At 43.6% G+C, this 23,080-nt stretch overlaps 3 protein-coding genes across 3 annotated transcripts; 1 reads left to right on the top strand and 2 right to left on the bottom strand.

Moving 5' to 3' along the window:
- The first annotated feature begins 424 nt into the window (after positions 1-424).
- On the top strand, positions 425-1,501 carry LOC113004816. Its single transcript, XM_026139237.2, has one exon. The coding sequence runs from the start codon at positions 425-427 to the stop codon at positions 1,499-1,501; it is 1,077 nt and encodes a 358-aa protein (XP_025995022.2).
- Positions 1,502-8,047: 6,546 nt separating this feature from the next.
- LOC105200088 lies at positions 8,048-9,831 on the bottom strand. Its single transcript, XM_026141627.1, has 3 exons — positions 9,133-9,831; positions 8,336-9,054; positions 8,048-8,177 (listed from the first exon to the last, which is right to left on the bottom strand). Exons 1-3 carry the CDS (start codon positions 9,829-9,831, stop codon positions 8,048-8,050), a joined length of 1,548 nt encoding a protein of 515 aa, XP_025997412.1.
- Positions 9,832-15,751: 5,920 nt separating this feature from the next.
- LOC105200087 lies at positions 15,752-20,095 on the bottom strand. The gene is made up of 2 exons (XM_039458286.1): positions 17,186-20,095; positions 15,752-15,874 (listed from the first exon to the last, which is right to left on the bottom strand). Exons 1-2 carry the CDS (start codon positions 20,093-20,095, stop codon positions 15,752-15,754), a joined length of 3,033 nt encoding a protein of 1,010 aa, XP_039314220.1.
- Positions 20,096-23,080: the final 2,985 nt, after the last annotated feature.

Below are 23,080 nucleotides of genomic sequence, written 5' to 3'. Positions count from 1 at the left end.
AAAATAGTTTGTTATACTGTATATCAAAGACACAGTCTTCTTCTAACAAAAGATAAGAATCCCCGAAACTCGGTAAATAGAATGTAGTGTATTTTTTAATAAAACGTGACAGTATATACTTGTGTACACTAGAAATGAGACGTATATAGGTTAAGTTTCTTTTAAAATATAATCTGCTAATGCGATCTTGTAAAATTAATTTGCTTTTTATTAATAAACAAGCTGGCCAAAAACCGAGCATGTTTTTTCGCATTTTCCACTTGTGGCCATAAGATGGCCAGAACTGGGATAACGTTTGCACTAATTTTGGCCACTTAATATAAAAAGAAAGATAACTTTAAAAATACTGATTAATCTTTGAGATACTAAGCCTTATGAAGCTTTTTTGAATACTATTATTTTATTATTATATTTTCAGTTTAAAATGCTAAAAAGAAAGTGTGATAAATCCGTTAAAAAGAAACAGAAGTTTTCCATAACCAAAGAAAATCATCAGCAAAAGAGGAAATTATTTTTGTATTCACCAACACAGGTACGAGAAGCTTTACTTGCTATTCAGAATGGTACACCAGTCTCGACAGCAAGTAAAATTTATCAAGTACCAAGAACAACTTTGCGACATACAATTCGAGGTGAAGCACCAGTGACCACTGGACATGTAGGTCGTGAATCAGTATTAGGTTCTCGTGTAGAAGCTATTTTGGTGGATTGGCTGTTGGAAACATGTCGAATGGGATTCCCTATCACAAAAGATGTTTTATTGAATTCAGTTAAAAAATTTGTTGAAACCGATAATTTAGAAACTCCATTTACAAATAACACGCCAGGATGTAAATGGTTTGAGAACTTTATGAAACGACACCCTGCTTTATCTATGAAGAAAGCTGAATACTTAAGTAAGACAAGAGCAGCTGTTACTGAACAATATATTCGTAATTGGTTTTCTGAAGTACAGATTTTACTAAAGGATAATTCAGACGTTCTTGAAGACCCGCAAAGAGTATTCAACATGGATGAGACAGCAGTGTATTTAGCTCCTAAAGGAGGATTAGTTATTGCAGAGAAGGGAAAACCAACGTATGATGTTTTTACTAGCAGTGATAAAGAAAATATTACTACGCTCTTTACTGTGAATGCTGCAGGAGAAATAGCACCACCTCTAACAGTTTTTAAGTACGAACGCTTGCCTCAAGCTTGTTTAGCCAAAGCTCCACCTGGTTGGGGCATCGGTAAAAGTGAAAATGGATGGATGACATATATAGCGTTCTACGAGTATTTTGAAAATGTTTTTAATAAATATTTACAAGATGAGAACATAAAAAAACCAGTTATTGTGTTCCTAGATGGACACATATCACATATGTCATACTGCTTAAGTTCTTTTTGTAAACAGCAACAAATTATATTATGCTGTCTCCCTCCAAATGCTACACATATTTTACAACTTCTAGCAGTATTTGCTCCATTAAAAAAGCATTGGCAAAAGTTTGTGAAAACTTAGCGTTCAAGTCATGATGGGATGGATATACAAAAATTTGATATTCCCGGTGCATTATCAGAAATTATTAAAGAAAAAGACTTTTCAAAAACTATTCAAGCTGGTTTCAAATGCTGCGGACTTTATCCCTTTGATCCAAACGCTGTCAAGTACGATAAATGTGTAACGCAAACGCAAATTGCATCTGATGTAATTAAGAGTGCGAATCAACATTCTGTTTTAACTTCAATAAACACAGAACTATTACAAGAACTAGAAAAGAACATTAATGTATACATTTTGCAACGTTTCAAAGAATTGAAGAGTAACAAATTGAATTGGGATGGAGAAACTGAATATTCAGCTTTATTCGATATTTGGAGCAAAATTTACGATGATGTTTACGATAAAAATATTACTTTAAATCAAACTCCTATTGATGTAAATAGTTTGGAGATATACATCGAAGAATCGGAAGATATTTTGAATCGTAAGTATATTAAAGAATTTATTAAATTTACTTAAAAATAACTATGTATATGTATATATATATATATCTTATGCATGATTATAAATAAATAATATTATTAGGTACAACTACTTTTGGTCAAGAACAATGTATCACAGAAATTGAGCCTGTTGTTATTGAAATTATCAATACGAATTCTGATTTACCAGAGACTACAACTAGATTATCTATGACAGAAAATACAAGTATTCACACAGTTGTCTATTATTTTATTCATTATATTTATTAAGGCTTTGTAGATTTTAACAGACTATAAAAATGACATTCTAATGCGGTATAAATAATTATTATATATTTTAATTGATAAGTAACTATTTTTAATTAGGTAAGTCTAGTCTCGAACAAGATAAAAATAAGGATGTTACAGAATCTGCATCACTTTGGAAATTAGTGAAGAAACTAATTCTTCAATAACTACATGTGACACAAGTGTAGCAGACAATTCGGGTAATCATCAAGTAATTAGTAGTCAGCCACGCAATGGTAGCAGTGATGTAAACTATACAGATCCTAACTGTGGAATAGTATTTAATAAATCTCCAGAAAATGCTTTAAAAGACATTCTCGTATGGCCTCAACCCAAAAATACCATGAAGAAACGAGTACAAACAGAACGTTTACCTTGTATGCTTACTTCTGAAAAATGGTTAGAAGTCATGAAAGCCAAAGAAGAAGAAAAACAAAGGCGATTAGAAAAGAAAGAAGAAGAAAAGAAGATTAGATTGCAAAAAGAGAAGAAGCAAAACAAATTAAATTAGCAGCAAAGAGAATAAAATTAGAAAAAAAGGAAAAAAAATAATTCTAAAATGATTTGTATTAGTGTTGACATGTTAAAACTGATTTATTAATATTACTAATTATTTTCTTTAAATACTAATATATTTTCAACGTTTAATTATAAAAAAGTTTGATAAGAACTGAGCCAAAGAAAGCTAAATATAATTTAATATTTAATACTAAAAAGTACAAATTATTAAAATAAAAGTTTAGGTTTTAATGTACTTATTAATAAAACATGAAATTAATGTGTTTAGTTTATCTAATAATAAGACTTATAAAATATTTTGTTATTTTGTGATTAGTACCCACAAATGTGATTTGCAAAGATTAAAGAAACATAAATATATATGAAATAATATGTTAAATAATCAAAGTGCAATTTTTTTGTTTGATAAACATTAAAAAATATGATATTTTACCATTTTGTTATTTACTATCCCTTTTATTTTGAACAAAAGCTTGCTGTTATTTTTTAGATTGCCAAAATTGGCACCCTACATGGCCACAATTGGTGCACAAGTGGCCAAAATAGGCAAACTACATGGCCATAACAGGTATACAGGTGGCCAAAAATAGTGTAAAAGGAAATTTTTGCAATTATTTAACTTTTTCATTATTTTTAAGCTTTTTTCTGAAATTAATTTGTAAAATTAAAAATTAAGATATTAAATAATGTATTTAAGTAAATAGTTTCTTCATGTGATATATTATTTTTAAAAAAATTATTTTAAAAATTGTAAAAATGGTTAAGGTGGCCACAATCGGTGTATTCACCCTATTTGATTCGACAGTGTAAGTATTATTTTATTTTTACAATAAACATTTGTAATAATTATATAGTTAAAGAAAATCATAATAAAATATTGGCACCTTATTTTGTTTTTAGATTAATATTTTTTTATGAAAGCTAAAAATAAAATTTTTAACGTAAATAAAAGAAAATGTCATTTGTCAGGTAGTATAGTAATTTTATAACATTATTTTATATTTTATAAAATTAATGCTTTTTTGTAATATGTAATACAAAAAGAATGTATGTGAAAGGGTATAGTGGAATAAGACGAATGATTTTGGACCCCGCGTGTAATCAATCATCGCATTATATACAGCAAAATATCCTATGTACCTAAAAGAATGCACCTCGTACATAAAAGAAAATTTTGTGCCAAGTTTTATTTCTAAAGACTCCCACAATTTTGATACATCGCAAGAAATGTGATTTTTCATTAATATTTTTTTCTCCGTTAAATCTAAATAAATAATTTACAAAAAAATTCATGATTATATAGAGTATCCATATAAATAAACTTTCATTTTTTTGTCATTTTGTGTTAAACTCTATAATTTTATATTACTGTTTGCAAATGTGTAATCGGAGGTAATTGTATTTAAAAACAACGTATTACATGTCAATCAGATGTACTTAAGACCAAAAAATAATTTAAAAAATTAGTTTTTATTTATTTTTTACACGTTTCATCAAATTCAAAAATCTGAAAAAAATCTTGAATATAATGTTATATGACTCATCCACTGAATTTTTTTAGAAATGGTCATTATTTTATATCAAAAGATACTGCAATTTCAAAAATTCTAGATTTTTTTAAAAACAGAATTTTTAGCACAGAATGACAAAAAAATTAGAGTTTATATATATGGATATCTTTTATAACTATGATTTTTTTGTATAGATTAATTTAGATTTAATGGAGAAAAAAGATGATAATGAAAAATCACATTTTTTGCGATATCTCAAAGTTGTGAGTTTTTTGAAATGAAACTTGACACAAAATTTTCTTTTATCTAGGTAGATATTTTGCCCTATATAACGATTGATTATGCGCGGGGTCCAAAATCACTCTTCTTATTCCACTATACCCTTTGGTTCCAAAACTATTACCTTAAATAATAAAAGTAGAATTCAAACACGGTTTAAAAAGGGAAGAAACTAACTATAAAATTAATAAATTAAAATTAATAAATTAAAAATAGTATACTATATTTTCAAGTATTACATAATTAAGTTTATAAAATTGATAATTTAAAAACAAACTTTTTTATATAGTGAAATCGTTGGTTACGTGGATGGGATCGAGGCTCCACGTTATGTGGGTTCAAACCAGCAATACAAATTTTTTAAATTTTACTTAAATAACGGATCGGGTAGATGAGTCCAAATTGTTGTATGGAATGAGGAAATCAATCGTATTGAACCTCATATACGCTCAAATCACGTGAATGTTTCTTTTATACTTAATATACACTACTCAAAAAAATTATGGCATCACTAAATTTCGGCCAAAAATTGACGAACTTTGAATGAGTATAACTCCGCGAAAATTCATCGTAGGACCTTGAATTTTATCTTAAATTAAAGCTTAGAATCTCTAGTTTAAAAACGTATGTATGGATTTTTAATTTGTGACGTCCCTGCCCCTGTGGCTTCACAAAACTGGGGACGTGTTTTTCGTAGTGAAAATTGCAAACTTTGGCGGACTGCACGGACTTTCTAGAATTTTTCTCGCGGTTTCCATTAGCAGGGAAATAAAGTTTGAACTTTTCCCTACAATTAAAAAAAAAAATAAAGTTTCTGCGATTTTTTTCCACGAAGTTACGGCGTTTCAAAGATACCTGTGCATTTTTGAGCTACCGCCAGCATTAGCATTATCCGATGTACACCACGGGGAGGTTGCTGATCGGATTTTGTACATCATGTGTGTGTGTGTGTGTATGTGTGTGTGTGTGTGTGTGTGTGTGTGTGTGTGTGTGTGTGTGTGTGTTATCGGTAGCACTAAAAAAAAGTTCAGAAACTCGTATTACCTCCTCTTTGTGCGATCACTTCTCGCAACCGCGTGCGCATATTTACGCATGCTCTAATTTCCTCTTGAGGAATTTCATTCCAAATTCTGATTAGAGCTTCTGACAAATCCTGAAGATTAGCTGGTGATCGTGCCAAATCTCTTAACCTGCGACCCATAATGTCCCAGATATGCTCTATGGGATTTAAATCTGGACTGACCGCAGGATGTGGTAGCAGTTGGATTTCATTTTCTCGTAAAAACTCGCGAGTAACTGCCGCGGTGTGAGGTCTCGCGTTGTCCTGCATAAGGATAAAATTCCTCCCCATTTGTTGGCTCATTGGAACCACATGAGGTCTCAAAACTTCATCAATATAACGCACTGCTGTCATTCCTGGCGGTGGCATAATGACAAGATCTGTGCGTTGCCTTGACGTTATTCCTCCCCAGACCATTACCGAGCCACCGTTAAATGCTCTAACAGGAGCAACGCATGCCCGATCAAAACGTCGTCCACGACGACGCCAGACACGAACACGTGCATCATTACCAAAGAGACAAAATCGCGACTCGTCGGTAAAGAGCACATTTGCCCATTGTCTCTCTGTCCACTCAATGTGACCTCGTGCGTACTCTAATCGAGCACGTCGATGTGTAATTGTTAAAGAAGGCACACGGGCACGACTCCGTGATCTCAGACCCACTTCGTGCAATCGATTCCTCAGTGTTTGGTCACTAATTTGTCGTCCCGGTAAAACTGCATCGCCAATTCGGCGAGCTGTGGTCACCGGGTTTACCTCTACAAAACGCCTAATAGCACGATCTTCACGTACAGTCGTCATACGTCTCCGTCCTTGTCCATCTGCTGGCTCCAATTCTCCCGTTTGTCGGTAGCGAGCCCCAATTCGAGAAACAGCAGATTGATTCACGCCGATTTGTCTTGCGATGTATCTTTGGGAAAATCCTTCCTCTAAAAGTGCAATAATCTGGGCACGTTGAATTATACTCAGTGGCCGCATTTTTAAATCTACACTATTTCCTATCAGAAGGAAAACTGAGTAGTATGTTATTCGTTTAGTACAATACGATGCAAGAACAGTGGAAAATGTTTCCAAATCAACACTAAGCAAAAGCAGTAAAACTGAGAAAAAAATGTCGCCAAATCAACACTAAGCAAAAAATTTTCGAACACACGAGGTCACATTGAGTGGACAGAGAGACAATGGGCAAATGTGCCGATAACACACACACACACGCACACACGCACACACGCACACACGCACGCACGCACACACACACACACACATACACACACACACACATGATGTACAAAATCCGATCAGCAACCTCCCCGTGGTGTACATCGGATAATGCTAATGCTGGCGGTAGCTCAAAAATGCACAGGTATCTTTGAAACGCCGTAACTTCGTGGAAAAAAATCGCAGAAACTTTATTTTTTTTTAAATTGTAGGGAAAAGTTCAAACTTTATTTCCCTGCTAATGGAAACCGCGAGAAAAATTCTAGAAAGTCCGTGCAGTCCGCCAAAGTTTGCAATTTTCACTACGAAAAACACGTCCCCAGTTTTGTGAAGCCACAGGGGCAGGGACGTCACAAATTAAAAATCCATACATACGTTTTTAAACTAGAGATTCTAAGCTTTAATTTAAGATAAAATTCAAGGTCCTACGATGAATTTTCGCGGAGTTATACTCATTCAAAGTTCGTCAATTTTTGGCCGAAATTTAGTGATGCCATAATTTTTTTGAGTAGTGTACATATTATAATAACAAAAAATAACAACTAAATATTTAATTATTGTTATGTATTGTACGACAATTGAGTCGTATGCGTGAGCGCGAGTATTGCCTTGAGTTAATAGTATTGCCTCGCCAAGTGTAACGGGGTTTCTACGTAACACATGCAACAAATTCAGATCTTAAAAACAAGATTTATTGTCACAGTGCCAGAGTAGATCGACGTACAATTTGCGTTTGCTCGCGTGTAGTTGAAGTCAAGAGTGTTATCGCTTCGAAGTCTGGAGCAGGAGTCAGATCAAGAAAATGATCGAGAACGATTGCCGGTTCGTCTCCCCACGCATCTCTTTTCCCGGAACCCGTCGAATTTCCCCGAACGAGATAAGAAGGCAAAAGTGGGGTCACTGCGATCGGTGCCCGGAGCACGGCATTATGCCATTCGGTTATGTACCGAACATCCCGCCCCCCTTGAAGGACATACCTTCAACGAAGCTAAATAGTCATCGCGATCATAATAGAATATGCAAATATAAATAGAAATTGAAACATAATCGTTGCGCTACAATATATAACAGTTCGCTTCGTCAAGAGGATGCAATAGATTATTATAATATCAATATTTCGCGATCGATCTACTTGGTTCAAATTGGTCAAATGATTACAATAAATAAATAAATAAGTTAAAGACTATTGAGAATGTGACACGCGTTAATCGGCAGATGCCTCCTTCATCGGGACGATGGCCAGTTTCGTCAGCGGCCTTGTTATTTGGTCCTTGGCGGTCCTTAGTGTAGCGGTCCTTACAACACCGTCAGGGCCCGGATGAAGTTGTTGTACCCTGCCCAATAGCCATTGCAGCGGTCTACTACCAAACCAGGCTACTGCACCATAGCAAGTTGACCGACCTTCAATTGCTGGCCCTTGCTAGTCCTCCATTTTTGTCGCTCAATTAGGGTGTGCAAATATTCGGCGCTCCAGCGCTTCCAAAAATGTTACCGAAGCTGCTCCACACGCTGCCATCGCAGCAGTCGGCCCGGATTCTCCTCTGTGAGATCTGCAACTGGAAAGTTGTTTAACGCTGCACCAATCAAAAAATGCTCCGGTGTGATGCAATGCAGATCGTTTGGATCCTCGTTTAATGGGGTCAACGGTCGCGAATTTAAAACCGCTTCTACTTCGCATAACACGGTTTGCATCTCCTCATATGTGAGATTCGCGTTACCTAATACACGATTAATATGAGATTTCGCCGACTTCACGGCCGCCTCCCACAACCCACCGACATGCGGAGCGTGAGGTGGTATGAAACGCCATTCAATCTCGTTATCTCGCATGAAACGCTGCATCGCAAGCCGCGTATCGCGATCGTTAACACAGTTATAGAGCTCCTTTATCTGTTTACGCGCGCCGACAAATGTTGTGCCATTGTCAGAATACATGCACGACGGTCTACCTCTGCGCGACATGAAGCGCTTAAAGGCTCCGATAAAGGCCTCTGATGTCAAATCCGTTACAATTTCAAGGTGTACGGCCTTGGTCGAAAAACAAACGAACACTGAAATATATGCCTTGTGCAATCTGGCATTGCGTCTCCTGCCCTCCTTTAGTAACATCGGTCCGGCATAATCTACCCCGCAATGAGTGAACGGTCTCGAGGCCGTAACACGCTGTACGGGTAAATCCGCCATCAGTGTCTGTGATGCAGCCGGCCTACACTTGAAGCAAGTCACGCAATCGTGAATTACTTATCGCACAATTGAACGCGCCGCCAGAGGCCAAAATCGCCGACGCACCGCGTGCATCGTGGCCTGCAGACCCGAGTGCAGATTTCTTACATGTTCTCGCTGTATGATCAGAATCGTCAATCGGTGACTCTTCGGCAATAGCACAGGGTGTCGCGCGTCGTATGGCAACGCTGCATTGCGTATTCGGCCCCCCACTCTAATGATTTCGTGCTCATTCATAAACGGAGCTAACGGTAAAACTCGACTTCCGCCGTCGACGCTCCGACCCTCGATCAACTGTTTGTATTCCCTTGGGAAGGCGTGCTTCTGCACGTATCTTACGGCGACACGCAGAGCGACTGCTATCTCATGATGCGAAATAAACATCGTCTGATGCCGGGTTCCCCGCGAATGTGCCACTCGCAGGCAGTAAGCGATGATTCGCAATGCCTTGTTTAAATCGGAATGCTTGTCCAATAAATTTTGTACGATCGATTGTTCCAATGACACTAACGCCGCGGTTACTCTGTTTTGTTCCGGCAATTCGCCCGACAATTCGACATGCAATTTGGCCGGCCAATGTTCCTCAGTTAATCGCAGGAATGTAGGTCCGTTCCACCAAATCGCCGATTCTATTAAGTTCACCAAATCGACGCCGCGCGATAAGATATCCGCGGGATTGTGAGCAGACGGCACGTGTCGCTCGATCGGCTCGATCTCTCGGTCAGGCGTTGAATCTCGCCGCGATTGGCCACGAACGCGTTCCATTTACGGGACGGTGACGATATCCAATGTATTGCAATTGTGGAATCCGTCCATAGAATCACCTCTGAGCTCGATACGCTGATCGATGCGTGAATCTTTTCGATCAATTCAGACAGCAGTAAGCTTAGTTCCAGACGCGGCAATGAAACCGCTCTAAGCGGTGCTACTCGCGATTTAGAGATTAATAATTGTAAGCGGCACCCGTCGGAATCACGCGTTCTCATATATACGCACGCGCCGTATGCGCATTCGCTTGCGTCACAAAAGCCGTGTATTTGTAAATCGGCCCGAAATTCGACAAAGCGTGGCACACGCAATTCGTGAAGGCGCGCCAAATGCCGCTTTACGTCCAGCCACCGCTGATGCAGATCTTGCGGCAACGCCTCGTCCCACCCGACATGAGACTGCCACGCATCCTGCATGATCATTTTTGCCACGACCGTGAGCGGCCCCAGCAATCCCAGCGGGTCGAAGAGACTCGCGATATCCGACAAGATTTTTCGCTTTGTTATATTATTTGTTGGCGCGCCGCAATTACATTTGTAACGCTGGTACTTTCTCGGTGTCGGTTACGGGATTTTAGGTTCAGGACAGGATGCTCGGATGTGCTCGCCGGGTGTCCGGGTTCGTATTCAATGATAACGCCGTGGTTTTGTAGTGAAAACGAAAGAGGTTAAATATATTTGGCTATGCTTTAGTACAAAAATGAAACGATACAGATCCGATATTGTTATCGGGTAATAATGAACTACTCGAATAGTATTGCGGCACTTAATTGCGCGGTCGTCGGCCCGCGTGACATAGAGAGATCGGTCACAATATATTCGCGGTACACTTAATATCTAAAACACTTCGGAGTACGTATCTTAGGAACTCCGCGATTAGTAGTACGGCACGGGAGTGCTTAATTGCGCGGTCGTCGGCCCGCGTGAAACTAAGTGAACGGTCACGATGTATTCGCGGCGTACTTACTATTTAAACGGAGCGGATTCCAGAAGCTCCGGAACGAACGGACAGGAATTGTGCGCCAATGCGTTCGGAAGTAATGATCGGAGGGCCGCGAAGCGGCTACTTATCGTACAGTTAAACGGGCCGCTATTGGCCCGCGCGGCGGACAGTCGCGACACGCGGAATCGGTAGTACTCGGGCAGCGAACGGTTCCGCGATACGCGAGTGCGGTCGTCGGTAGAGACTTAAGCGGTCTCTCCCTGCGGGGTGTTGTCACCCTGTAGGGAACAGGTTTGCGGAATGAGCCTTAGAACGGTGTCGGGCATCCCCGACGGTGGTGCGGGTCTCGAGAATCCCCGAGAACGGAATGGCGGGACGGACGGTTTCTGTTGGCCGAGAATACCCAGCCGCGGAAACGACGAGTATTCCCGTCGCGGAACGGAGGATGGGATCGGCCGAGTATTCCCAGCCGTTAGGACCGACGAGTATTCCCGTCGCGAGAAAGTTAGAACGAGAATGCCCGTTCCGGGGAAGTGCTTGAGAATGCCCAAGCTAAGGAGCGTCGAGAATACCCGGCGCAGGAGCGGAGTAGGTTTGAGATCGGTGGCTCGGAGTGATCTGATCTCGGCTGCTCGCTGCCGGCTTATATAGCAGTCCGCGCGGTCGTATGTACTAGTCAGCGCGCGTGGTGGGGCCGGCCGGAGTAGGGACGCTTGCCGAGCGCGGCGCGCGGCACGCATGGCAGCGCGTGATCGCGGCATGCTTAGCTGAACGCGCGCGCGTGTTTGCTCTTACGCGTTGCGTTCGGCGGCGGAAAGGCGTAACGTTACACCACCTCCCCCTTTCGGAAGTGGCGAACTTTGGCCACTATATAGGATACTCCTGCTCGGAATCGGTGGGGTCGGCTTGGTCCCCCTCGTTATCGACGGTCTCGGTGCGTTCGGAATCGCTTTCCCCTTCCGGGTCGGTGTCTTCGGTGTATTCGGTACTGCTCTCCTCTCCCTGATTGGTGGGATCGGTTTCCTGGTGGTTTCGGTCCGGCTTCAGGTCCTGCACATGTATCCCACGGTGCCATTTGCCGGTTGCGTCTCTCAGGTCCACAATTACGGGAGAGAGAATTTTTCGCACTTCCATGGGCCCCTTGTACTTTGGCGCTAACTTCGCGTTGAATGCGTCTTCTTTTCTGGATAATAGGTGTTCGCGCTTCCATACGAGGTCTCCAATCGTCGGTTTCCAGGCACGGCGTCGGAGGTTGTAGTACTTCTCCTGTCGGTTGAACGCACGGGCTAGATTGGTCCGTACTAGCTCGTAAGCGTCCTTTAGCTGGCGGTGCGTGGTGTCCGGTGCGGTGGCAGGTGTATTCTGGCGAGGATGCTCGCGGGGTGGCTCTGACAATTCTCGCCCGTTGTTGAGGTAGGCTGGGCTATACCCGGTGGCCTCGTGCTGTGCCGTGTTATAGGCGAATTGAAAGGCCGGGAGGTGTTGGTCCCAGTCCCGGTGGTTTTGCCCGACAAATTGCGATACCATGGTCTTGATGGTTCTGTTGGTGCGCTCCACTGGGTTACAATGGGGAGCGTAGGCGGGTGTAGTGCGGTGCTGGATCCTAAAGTCCCGGCACAGTTGTTTCATCTGTCCCGAGATGAATTGCCGGCCATTATCGGAGATTATGGTTGCGGGGCATCCGTGGCGGTAGACAATTTTGTCTAGCAGGTGCTGGGCTATTGCCGGGGCGGTGGCGCGGCGCAGCGGACTAAGTTCCACCCATTTTGTGAACCGGTCCTGCATCACAAGCAACCACGTGTGTCCGCGTGGTGACCGTGGTAGTGGTCCCACCAGGTCGATGGTTACCTGTTCCCATGGAGTTTCCACGTGGGTGGTGTGAAGAGTGCCGGCTGGTCGGTCCTGCGAGCTCTTATGCGCCAAACAACTGGGGCACGAGCGTACATAGCGGGCCACGTCGGCAAACATTCGGGGCCAGTAGTATTTCCTGGCGGTCCGTGCGATAGTTTTCGCTATGCCCAGGTGTCCAGCCGCGGGTACGTCGTGCACCTGGTGCAAGATGGTGGCCCGGTCCTCCCTCGGTATGCACATCTTCCACTGTTCGTCCGCCGGTTCCTCGCGGAAATTAGTGGAATGCAGGATGTGCCGGAATAGCTTCCCCTGTCGGATTTCATATTCTGGGAAATCCGAGGGGCGGTCTCGCACGCGGCGCAACTGGCGTCTGTACCAGGTGCATCCGACGGGTCGGCGGGCGCTACCCACCGCTGGTAGACGCGAGAGGGCGTCGGCTACTTTGTTTAGTCGACCCTTGCGGTATTTGACGTCGAACTTAAATTGTTGTAGCTCGAGTGCCCATCGTCCGAGGCGTCCCGCGGGGGAGTCGAGGCGGCGCAGCCACTGGAGGGCCTGGTGGTCGGTGACCACGGTGAACTCATAGCCCTCCAGATAGCCACGCATGTGTCGGATCCCCCACACGACGGCCAGGCACTCGAGCTCGGTCGCACTGTAATTCTTTTCGGCTTTATTAAGGGATCGACTAGCATAGGCGATTACGCGTTCGCCCTCCTCAAAGTATTGTGATAATACTGCGCCGAGTCCGTCGGTACTCGCGTCGGTCTGCAGGAAGAACCTGCGTGAAAAGTCCGGGCAGGCGAGCGTGGGGGATGAGGTGAGGGAGTGTTTCAGGGTACGGAAAGCGGTCTCCTCGTTCTCCCCCCACTGCCAGGCGGCGTTTTTGCGGGTCAGGTGGGTGAGGGGCGCGGCGATGGTCGCGAAATCGGGTGTGAACCGTCGGTACCACGATGCCAGGCCGATGAATTGACGCACCTGTCGGACGTTTGTGGGTGCTGGCCACTGCGCCACGGCGCGTATCTTGTCGGGATCTGTCCGAATTCCTTGTCGGTCGACCACATGTCCCAAGTACTTCAGGTTGTTCACGCAGAATCGACACTTCTCAGGGTTGAGTTTCAGTCGGGCCTCCCGTAGGCGTCGGAATACTTCCGCTAGGTGTTGCAAGTGTTCGGAAAAGGTCGCGCTTACGATGATTATGTCGTCGAGGTAAGCAAACACGTTTGGTTCTAGCTCCGGACCCAATACGGTATCGAGCAGCCGCTGAAAGGTGGCCGGGGCTGAATGCAGCCCAAACGGCATGACCGTGAATTGCATGAGTCCCCGGCCCGGTACGGTGAACGCGGTTACGGGTCGGCTCTCGGGCGACAGAGGCACTTGCCAATATCCCTGTTGGAGGTCGAGGGTCGATAAGAACTGGGCACCCCGTAGTTTGTTCAGGGTGGCGGTAATGTTAGGCAAGGGATACGCGTCGCGTTCCGTGACCTCGTTTACCTTGCGGAAGTCTATACAGAAACGCGGCTTGCCGTCCTTTTTCCTCACTATAACGACGGGGGAGCTCCACGCGCTGGTGGACGGTTCGATAACGCCGGCTGCTTCCATGGCTCGTACCTCGTCGTCAATAATTTGCTGCATTGCTGGGTTACGCGGTCGGTATCGTTGCTTGATCGGTGTATCGGTTTTTACGCGGATCACGTGAGTGGCTTGGTCGGTCGGTCCCCGCACGGTGTCAAACTTTGGAAGCTCTGAGTCGAGGAAGGCTCGGAGTTCCCGTTCCTCCTGCGGGGTGCGGTAGACAATGCCGGTAGCGATCGTGTACGCGGGTCGTGTGGGAGTCTCACCGGGCGTGATAGTGGCTGGAGGGGGAATCATTATTCCTAGTCGGGCCCACAAGTCGGTGCCAATTAGCATCGGGCTTTCCAGCGTCGGCAGGATATGAAAACGGTGGCGTAGCCGCCGCCCTGCGACTTGTATCGGGATGTTGACCCGTCCGAGAGTGGTGGCAGCGGTACCGTCTGCCAGGCTAATGGTTTCTTCTTGCGTCACTGGCCGGATCCTCATCGGTTGGATTAGCTCTGCGGTGTCTGCGTTGATCATGGAGATCTCGGATCCGGTGTCTAGTAGCGCGGAGATGCGGTGGGATCCCATTCGGACCCGTAGGTGCGGTCGTGGCTGGTATTTTAGCTGGATGCGGGCCGGGTGTCGGAATCGCCTGTCCCGGCCCCTGCGGCGTTTCCCGGCCTCGGATGGCAGTCTTTGGTTAGCACACCATCCTTCCCACACTGGGAGCAGAATTTTTTTGGCGGTCTTCGGCAGTTGAAGCGGTTGTGGCCTCGTTGCTTGCATCGCCAGCAAGCATAGGCGCGGTCGTACGGTGCGTCGGTGGCGGCGGCACTGACTTTTCGTTTATCGGCCCTATTTTCCGCCTCTTGTGCTTTTATAATTTCTTCGTACTCTGCCGCTTGTTCGGCTAGGCTGGTCAGGTCGGTGGTCTCGTCTAGTCGCACATAGAGTTTATACTCGGCGCGCAGATTTTCGTAGAGGCGATCCACTTTTTCGGCCTGGGTGAAGCCTCCGGCGCGACGCATCATGGTTAACATCGCCGTTGCGTATTGGGCGTAGGGTTCCTTCGTTTGCTGGCGTCGCTCTTGAATCTCCCTGGTTAGTTTAGCCTGATATCGGCGAGGCAGGTAATGGCGGCGTACTGCACGCAGGAAGTCTTGCCATGTTTCCCAAGCCTCCTTTTCGTTCCTATACCAGGCGAGTGCGTCGCCTCGCAGGAGTTCGGGAAGTCCGGCCTTCATTTGTGCGTCACTAAAGAGGTACTCTTGTTGGAGCTCGGTTACACGCTCGAGAAATGACAACGGGTCGCGTCCGTCAAAGTGACAGCCCCACTTGCGGATTTGGTTCATGGTTTTGGCGTGCATGTTGTCGGTCGTGATTCCTGATAAAAAGGGGTTCGCGGCCCCGACTTCGGATTCGTTCGGCGGTTCGACCTGTCCGGGCATCGTGAGGAAATGTTGAATCACTCGGTGGCGGATTTCGTCTACCGTACCGTTGGTCTCGATTTGGTAGGTTCGGGCCAAAACCTCGAGCTGTTCTCTCCGTAAGCTGGTTACCCAATTGGTCAGCGACATTGATTCGTGGATACGGTCACGGCTTGTTTTCCTTCTCTTTTCGGTTTAATACGGTCACCGTTTATCGGACAAAACAAAACGAAACCCGGTCTATCGGTAGGAACGGTCACGGTCTATCGAGAGAAAGAAAAAAACCCACACACGGAAACAGACGGTCATCGGAAAAACGGTCCCTGTTCGGGCGCCATGTAACGCTGGTACTTTCTCGGTGTCGGTTACGGGATTTTAGGTTCAGGACAGGATGCTCGGATGTGCTCGCCGGGTGTCCGGGTTCGTATTCAATGATAACGCCGTGGTTTTGTAGTGAAAACGAAAGAGGTTAAATATATTTGGCTATGCTTTAGTACAAAAATGAAACGATACAGATCCGATATTGTTATCGGGTAATAATGAACTACTCGAATAGTATTGCGGCACTTAATTGCGCGGTCGTCGGCCCGCGTGACATAGAGAGATCGGTCACAATATATTCGCGGTACACTTAATATCTAAAACACTTCGGAGTACGTATCTTAGGAACTCCGCGATTAGTAGTACGGCACGGGAGTGCTTAATTGCGCGGTCGTCGGCCCGCGTGAAACTAAGTGAACGGTCACGATGTATTCGCGGCGTACTTACTATTTAAACGGAGCGGATTCCAGAAGCTCCGGAACGAACGGACAGGAATTGTGCGCCAATGCGTTCGGGAGTAATGATCGGAGGGCCGCGAAGCGGCTACTTATCGTACAGTTAAACGGGCCGCTATTGGCCCGCGCGGCGGACAGTCGCGACACGCGGAATCGGTAGTACTCGGGCAGCGAACGGTTCCGCGATACGCGAGTGCGGTCGTCGGTAGAGACTTAAGCGGTCTCTCCCTGCGGGGTGTTGTCACCCTGTAGGGAACAGGTTTGCGGAATGAGCCTTAGAACGGTGTCGGGCATCCCCGACGGTGGTGCGGGTCTCGAGAATCCCCGAGAACGGAATGGCGGGACGGACGGTTTCTGTTGGCCGAGAATACCCAGCCGCGGAAACGACGAGTATTCCCGTCGCGGAACGGAGGATGGGATCGGCCGAGTATTCCCAGCCGTTAGGACCGACGAGTATTCCCGTCGCGAGAAAGTTAGAACGAGAATGCCCGTTCCGGGGAAGTGCTTGAGAATGCCCAAGCTAAGGAGCGTCGAGAATACCCGGCGCAGGAGCGGAGTAGGTTTGAGATCGGTGGCTCGGAGTGATCTGATCTCGGCTGCTCGCTGCCGGCTTATATAGCAGTCCGCGCGGTCGTATGTACTAGTCAGCGCGCGTGGTGGGGCCGGCCGGAGTAGGGACGCTTGCCGAGCGCGGCGCGCGGCACGCATGGCAGCGCGTGATCGCGGCATGCTTAGCTGAACGCGCGCGCGTGTTTGCTCTTACGCGTTGCGTTCGGCGGCGGAAAGGCGTAACGTTACACATTTAAAACGAAACTCGTCGTTGAGCGGACTCCATGCCACCCCCAATATTTTCGAATCCGCCTCGTCGCTCAATGACACCTCTATGCTCGCTGTGTCACTGACACCTTGTAATAATTCTCGGCTGTTCGATGCCCACTTGCCAAGCTCGAATCGTCCACGTCTCAATAGTGCTATGACCTCGTCACGCATGCGCCTCGCATCGAGCAATGTATCGGCGCCGGCGAGCAAATCATCCACGTAAAAATTTCGAAGAACGCATTGTGCCCCCGTGGGATAGTCGAGAGCATGTTTTTGCGCCAAATGCTGAAGACATCTCGTCGCGAGGAACGGCGCCGAGCCCGTGCCGTATGTAACCGTAAGCAATTCATATGTGTCGACTGGCGAACTCGGATTTTCGCGCCATAAAATCCGTTGCAGATGCAGCTGCGACTCGTGAATTAGTATCTGACGATACATTTTAACTATGTCTGCAGTGAATACGTATGCGAACGTGCGGAATCGAATGAGGATTGATATTAAATCCTGCTGAAACGTAGGACCTATCATCAAGGCGTCATTTAAAGAAATCCCTGTCGTGGTTTTGCACGATGCGTCAAATACCACGCGTAATTTTGCATCACGGCCGATCCCCTTAAACACCCCATGGTGAGGCAAATAAACGGATTCTCTGTCGACCGCATGTGCAGGTACGAGCCGCATGTGTCCCAATGCCAGGTACTCGCGCAAAAATTGAACGTATGAAGTCCTCATGTTTGAGTCGCGATGAAGCCGCATCTCAAGGCCGAAGAATCGCTTCATCGCTATTTCGCGCGACTCTCCCAACTGCTGCAACACGTCGCCCTTGATAGGCAACATCACGACGTATCTGCCCTTGCTGTTGGTTGACACATTGTTTATGAAGTGGGTTTCACATGCGTGCTCGTCCCTGGTATAATTATTTGAATTGCCCGGATCCTCGATCCGCCAAAACCGTTCGATTTGTTTATGTAATTCTGCATTGCCAATTGTCACGTGAAACGAGCGCAGCCCGATCCCCGGCCGCGACGCACCCACGCATGTACGTCCGGCCACAATCCACCCCAGACGTGTTTTTTGAAGTTTCGGATGACCGACCGTCGCTCGGATGTGCCCCACGCACATCAACTGCCAAAATAGACCGACACCAATTAACAAGTCGATATCGGATGATACGTTAAATCGCGGATCAGCCAACCCGATACCGGGAGGCAGCTTAAATGTTTCACGTCTAATAGTGCTTAACGGAAGTTTGTCTGTGATTCGCTCCGTCACGACGCACTCGATCTCGGCCGTGAACGCACTAAATCGTGATTGTAACTTGATGTCTATCATTTCGTTTGAAACGGATGCGAGACCGCCCATGCCTGAAAACGAAATGTTCTCGAATCGCGTTCTTAAACCCAACAACCTCACGCATTTGGCTGTCACAAAATTCGCTTGTGCTCCCGAATCCAACAATGCGCGGCATGTCCGGCGGACCCCGCTCGCATCATACACGTAAACGACCGCCGTTGAGAGCAACGACTCCGTGATGCCTCGCTCGACCGCGCTATGAGTCGCGACAGCTGATCGTCCGCTTGCGGTCGGCGCCGAATCGGTCGACGCCGAAGGCGCACCCGCGTCGTCAATCCCACCGTCGCTCTTGGATATATGCAACAATGTGTTATGTTTTAAATTGCACGTTCTACAACTGCCAGAAGGGCATTTGGTTGCTACGTGATTTTGACTGCGTAAGCAGTTGAGGCACATTTTCCTGCTACGCATTTCCGCGATTCGCTGATTAATCGACAGTTTTAGGAATTCCCTACAAAAATAAATCAAATGCTCGCCGGCGCAATAGTTGCACTTGCCCCTCTCGATAGTCGTGTGCAATGCTTGCCGTCCAACGTTAGAACGTGATTGCGACCGAGAGTCGGAGCGGACGGACGAAACCGAATTCCTTTTCGCGGATTCCTCTAAAATTTGACTGCGATGCGAAAGAAAATTAATCAGCTCTTTAAATGTGGGCAATTCAGAGTCCTGCAATGACGTGTGCCACTCACGTGACGTGATTGTATCTAATTTCGAAGTTATGATGTGGATAAGTAAGGCATCCCATTTATCGGCATTACAATTCAACGCCGTTAGCGCGCGAATATGCATCGAAGCCCCGTCAACTAATTGCCGAAGGTCACTCGCATTTTCTTTAGTTAAAACTGGCAACTCGAATATTGCCCGTACATGAGTCCGCACAATCACGCGTTTATTATCGTAACGCTCCTTTAGGAGGTTCCACGCAAGGTCGTAATTATTTTCGGAGATCTCTAACGGTTTTACAATGTCAAGTGCCTTGTCCGTTAACGCTGCCCGCAAATATTGAAATCGTTGAATGTCGCTCAACGATGTATTGTTATGAATTATTGTTACGAAAGTATCTCGAAATGGAAACCAATCATCGTATCTTCCCGAAAAAGTAGGCAAATTGATTTTTGGCAAGCGTACATGAGATATAGTCTCGTTATCGGCTCTTGTTGCACTCTGCGTGGAACCTCTCCGCGCGCCCGATGTATTATCGCTGTTTAGAAGTCGACGAAATCTCGCGCACAATGAATAGAACATTTCTTCGAACGTGATTCTATCGGTCACTTCCTCCTCATCGATCATTTCGATCTGCGTTTGTATTTTGCAGTAATCCTCCCAGAATGATTCTAAGCGAGCTTGCCGAATTTCTACTTGCGCCCGGGCATCGTCGGTTAATGTATCCATGCCGTTTAAAAACGTTTCCATGCGCGTGCACGAGCCCTTCACCATTCCGCGCCGTCGTTTATAAGCCGCCAAGTCGGACACCGCTGTACGCGGTGTCACTGCGCTAGATAAACCCGCCGTTGGGCTACGATCGGTCATCGGCATTTTCTCGAATTCGCGCGAATTGAAATTATAATTAGCGATGGATTGGTGCAGGCAAACAGACTTACCAGCTGCGTTGTCACCTTACTTGCGCCAACGTGCCACGTCACGGCTCAGGATGCTGCCTCGAATCCGGAATCGTCCTCAGCGATCCGCGATTATGTACCGCACTACAACCCAACGCCTGGCAGTAAGCGCCTCGTCCACCTCCCTCCGAATGGTCAAATTGTCTGCATTACCACGAGCGAACGTCCTCCTGTCCACCTCAACTTCGAATCGATCTTGATTGTCACTAGCACTGTCTCTCCGGAGAATCCGGCTCGAAGGACCAAAGTGTATTGTACGACAATTGAGTCGTATGCGTGAGCGCGAGTATTGTCTTGAGTTAATAGTATTGCCTCGCCAACGTTAAGTGTAACGGGGTTTCCACGCAACACATGCAACAAATTCAGATCTTAAAAACAAGATTTATTGTCACAGTGCCAGAGTAGATCGATGTACAATTTGCGTTTGCTCGCGTGTAGTTGAAGTCAAGAGTGTTATCGCTTCGAAGTCTGGAGCAGGAGTCAGATCAAGAAAATGATCGAGAACGATTGCCGGTTCATCTCCCCACGCATCCCTTTTCCCGGAACCTGTCGAATTTCCCCGAATGAGACAAGAAGGCCCCCAAAAGTGGGGTCACCGCGATCGGTGCCCGGAGCACGGCGTTATGCCGTTCGGTTATGTACCGAACATGTTAATACATCACATTGATAAGAAATATTTCTTATATCTATAATTAATTAAAATATTTACTTATAGATTATACATTTAGATGGTGCACAAGCGCGTACACCAAAAATTTCGCATTTCAATAATGGCAACGTTCCGTACGAATTATTAATTCAACCTAATACTATATTATGTACCTTGGGAAAATATAATATATCTAATGTTACGTCGAACTCACCACAACGAGTTAAATTTTCAGAATTATTAAATACTTCAACTTATGTCAGTAAGTCTTTTGTAAAATTTTATTAATTTATTAATAATTATATTTGTTATAGAAAGGAGAGAGTTGTGAAATATCATTTCATGTTTTCATTTTTCATATTTTTTTCATAATTTTATATATTTATTATATATACAGGGTGTCAGAAAAAAAGGGTCACATATTTTGATAGCAAGTAGTATTGATAAAAAAAAAGAAAAGGTCTAATTAACATGGGTCCTAAAACTAATATCTTCAAAAATACAAGCTATTTTGTTATTCGAGCTTTTTGTCATTTTCTTATTAGTCGGGTCATCTTTAGAATGTAATGAAGAAAGGAGTAGGGAAGAGTGGGGTACAATGGGGATATCTTTTTTCTAGGTGCCTTAAAAAATAAAAATATACAAAAAAAGATAAAAAAAATAATTTTTATTTTAATATAAAATGCAATCATTAATCTTCTATAAAAAAAACTGAAATAAAGAAACTAAATGTATGTACATATGATAACAAAATAAAAACTCCTTTTTTTACAAAAAACAAAAAATTTTAATGCTGACTGAGACGATTAATCTCGTACTGACGAACTCTCGTATAGCAACAGTAGTAAACACTCTTTTGTTTACTAGGGCTGCTCACATTCGTCAAGGCCTACGCAATGTCGTTTGACTTGTAGTATCTGTTGCAAATGTAAATATCAGGAGACATTCTAAAGATGACACGACTAATAAGAAAATGACAAAAAACTCGAATAACAGAATAGCTTGTATCTTTGAAGATATTAGTTTTAGGACCCATGTTAATTAGACCTTTTCTTTTTGTTTTGATCAATACTACTTGCTATCAAAATATGTGACCCTTTTTTTCTGACACCCTGTATAGTTATAAAGAATTTTTAATTTGATATCTTAGATAAATTTCACAACACCATCCTTTTTGTACATATTACATATATAATCTTTATCCTACTAATTAATATATATTTTTTAGCGATTGAAGGGTATATAAAAACCAATTTTGCAGCCATCCATAATAATAGATTGAATAAAATGATTGGATGTGGTTCTCTAACTGATGGCAATGTTAAATTAGAAATACATATTATGAATTTTAATGAAAAAGAATATTTAGATTTAGATTTAGTTAAAGGATGTAAAATTGAAATAGTTGGAGTATTACAACATGGTAAAATAATTTTTTAATAACAAATTTTATTTATTACATTTATCATAATATTTGAAAATTGAATAATCATTTAAAATTTTGTTTTATCATAATAAATATAAATTTATTTTAATTTAATATTATATTTTATAAAAAAAAATTTATAATTAATTTATTGAATTTTTTTAATTTATGTAATTAAAACGTTTTTATTCGAACATTTTTTTCTTAATATTTTTAATTGATTTATTGATTACAAAATTTGATTGAATATATCAAATTTTTTGATAAAAAAAAGAAATGTCATTAAATAAACTTAATATTTTAATTTTATAAATATTTACTTTACAGTTGATCCACCATATTTTTTGGTACAAAATATCGAAGATATTAAATCTCTCAATGAACGTTTACCATTAGCAAAAATTATAAGTGTTAACTGTTCTTTTTCCAGAAAAAGATCATTAGAAAATGTAAATGTATCACAACAGGAAATATATGTAGAAATAATTAGATGAGAAGAAGGTAATATGACATCCATTTCTATTTTATTGAATAACTTTATTTAAAACTAATATTTCCAAATTTAAATTTTTTTATGAATATATTCATCAAAGTGAAGAAGATAATATAGCACCTATTTCCATTTTATTGAATATAATTTTATTTATAACTAATATTTTTAAATTGATATTTTTTTTACAAATATATTCTCAAATATATACTCGTCAAAGTGTTGTTTGACAGATTTTAGACTCAAAATAATAAAAAATTTATTACTTCGGATATGTGTTTTATAAAAATCTAATATATTGTAAAATCAATGGAAGAAAAAAAGTGGTTTTAACATG

The sequence above is a fragment of the Solenopsis invicta genome, chromosome 16 (assembly GCF_016802725.1).
Source record: "Solenopsis invicta isolate M01_SB chromosome 16, UNIL_Sinv_3.0, whole genome shotgun sequence".
NCBI classification, from domain to species: domain Eukaryota; kingdom Metazoa; phylum Arthropoda; class Insecta; order Hymenoptera; family Formicidae; genus Solenopsis; species Solenopsis invicta.
Note: the sequence above shows the minus strand (reverse complement) of the source record. Positions and strands in the feature narration are given on the sequence as shown.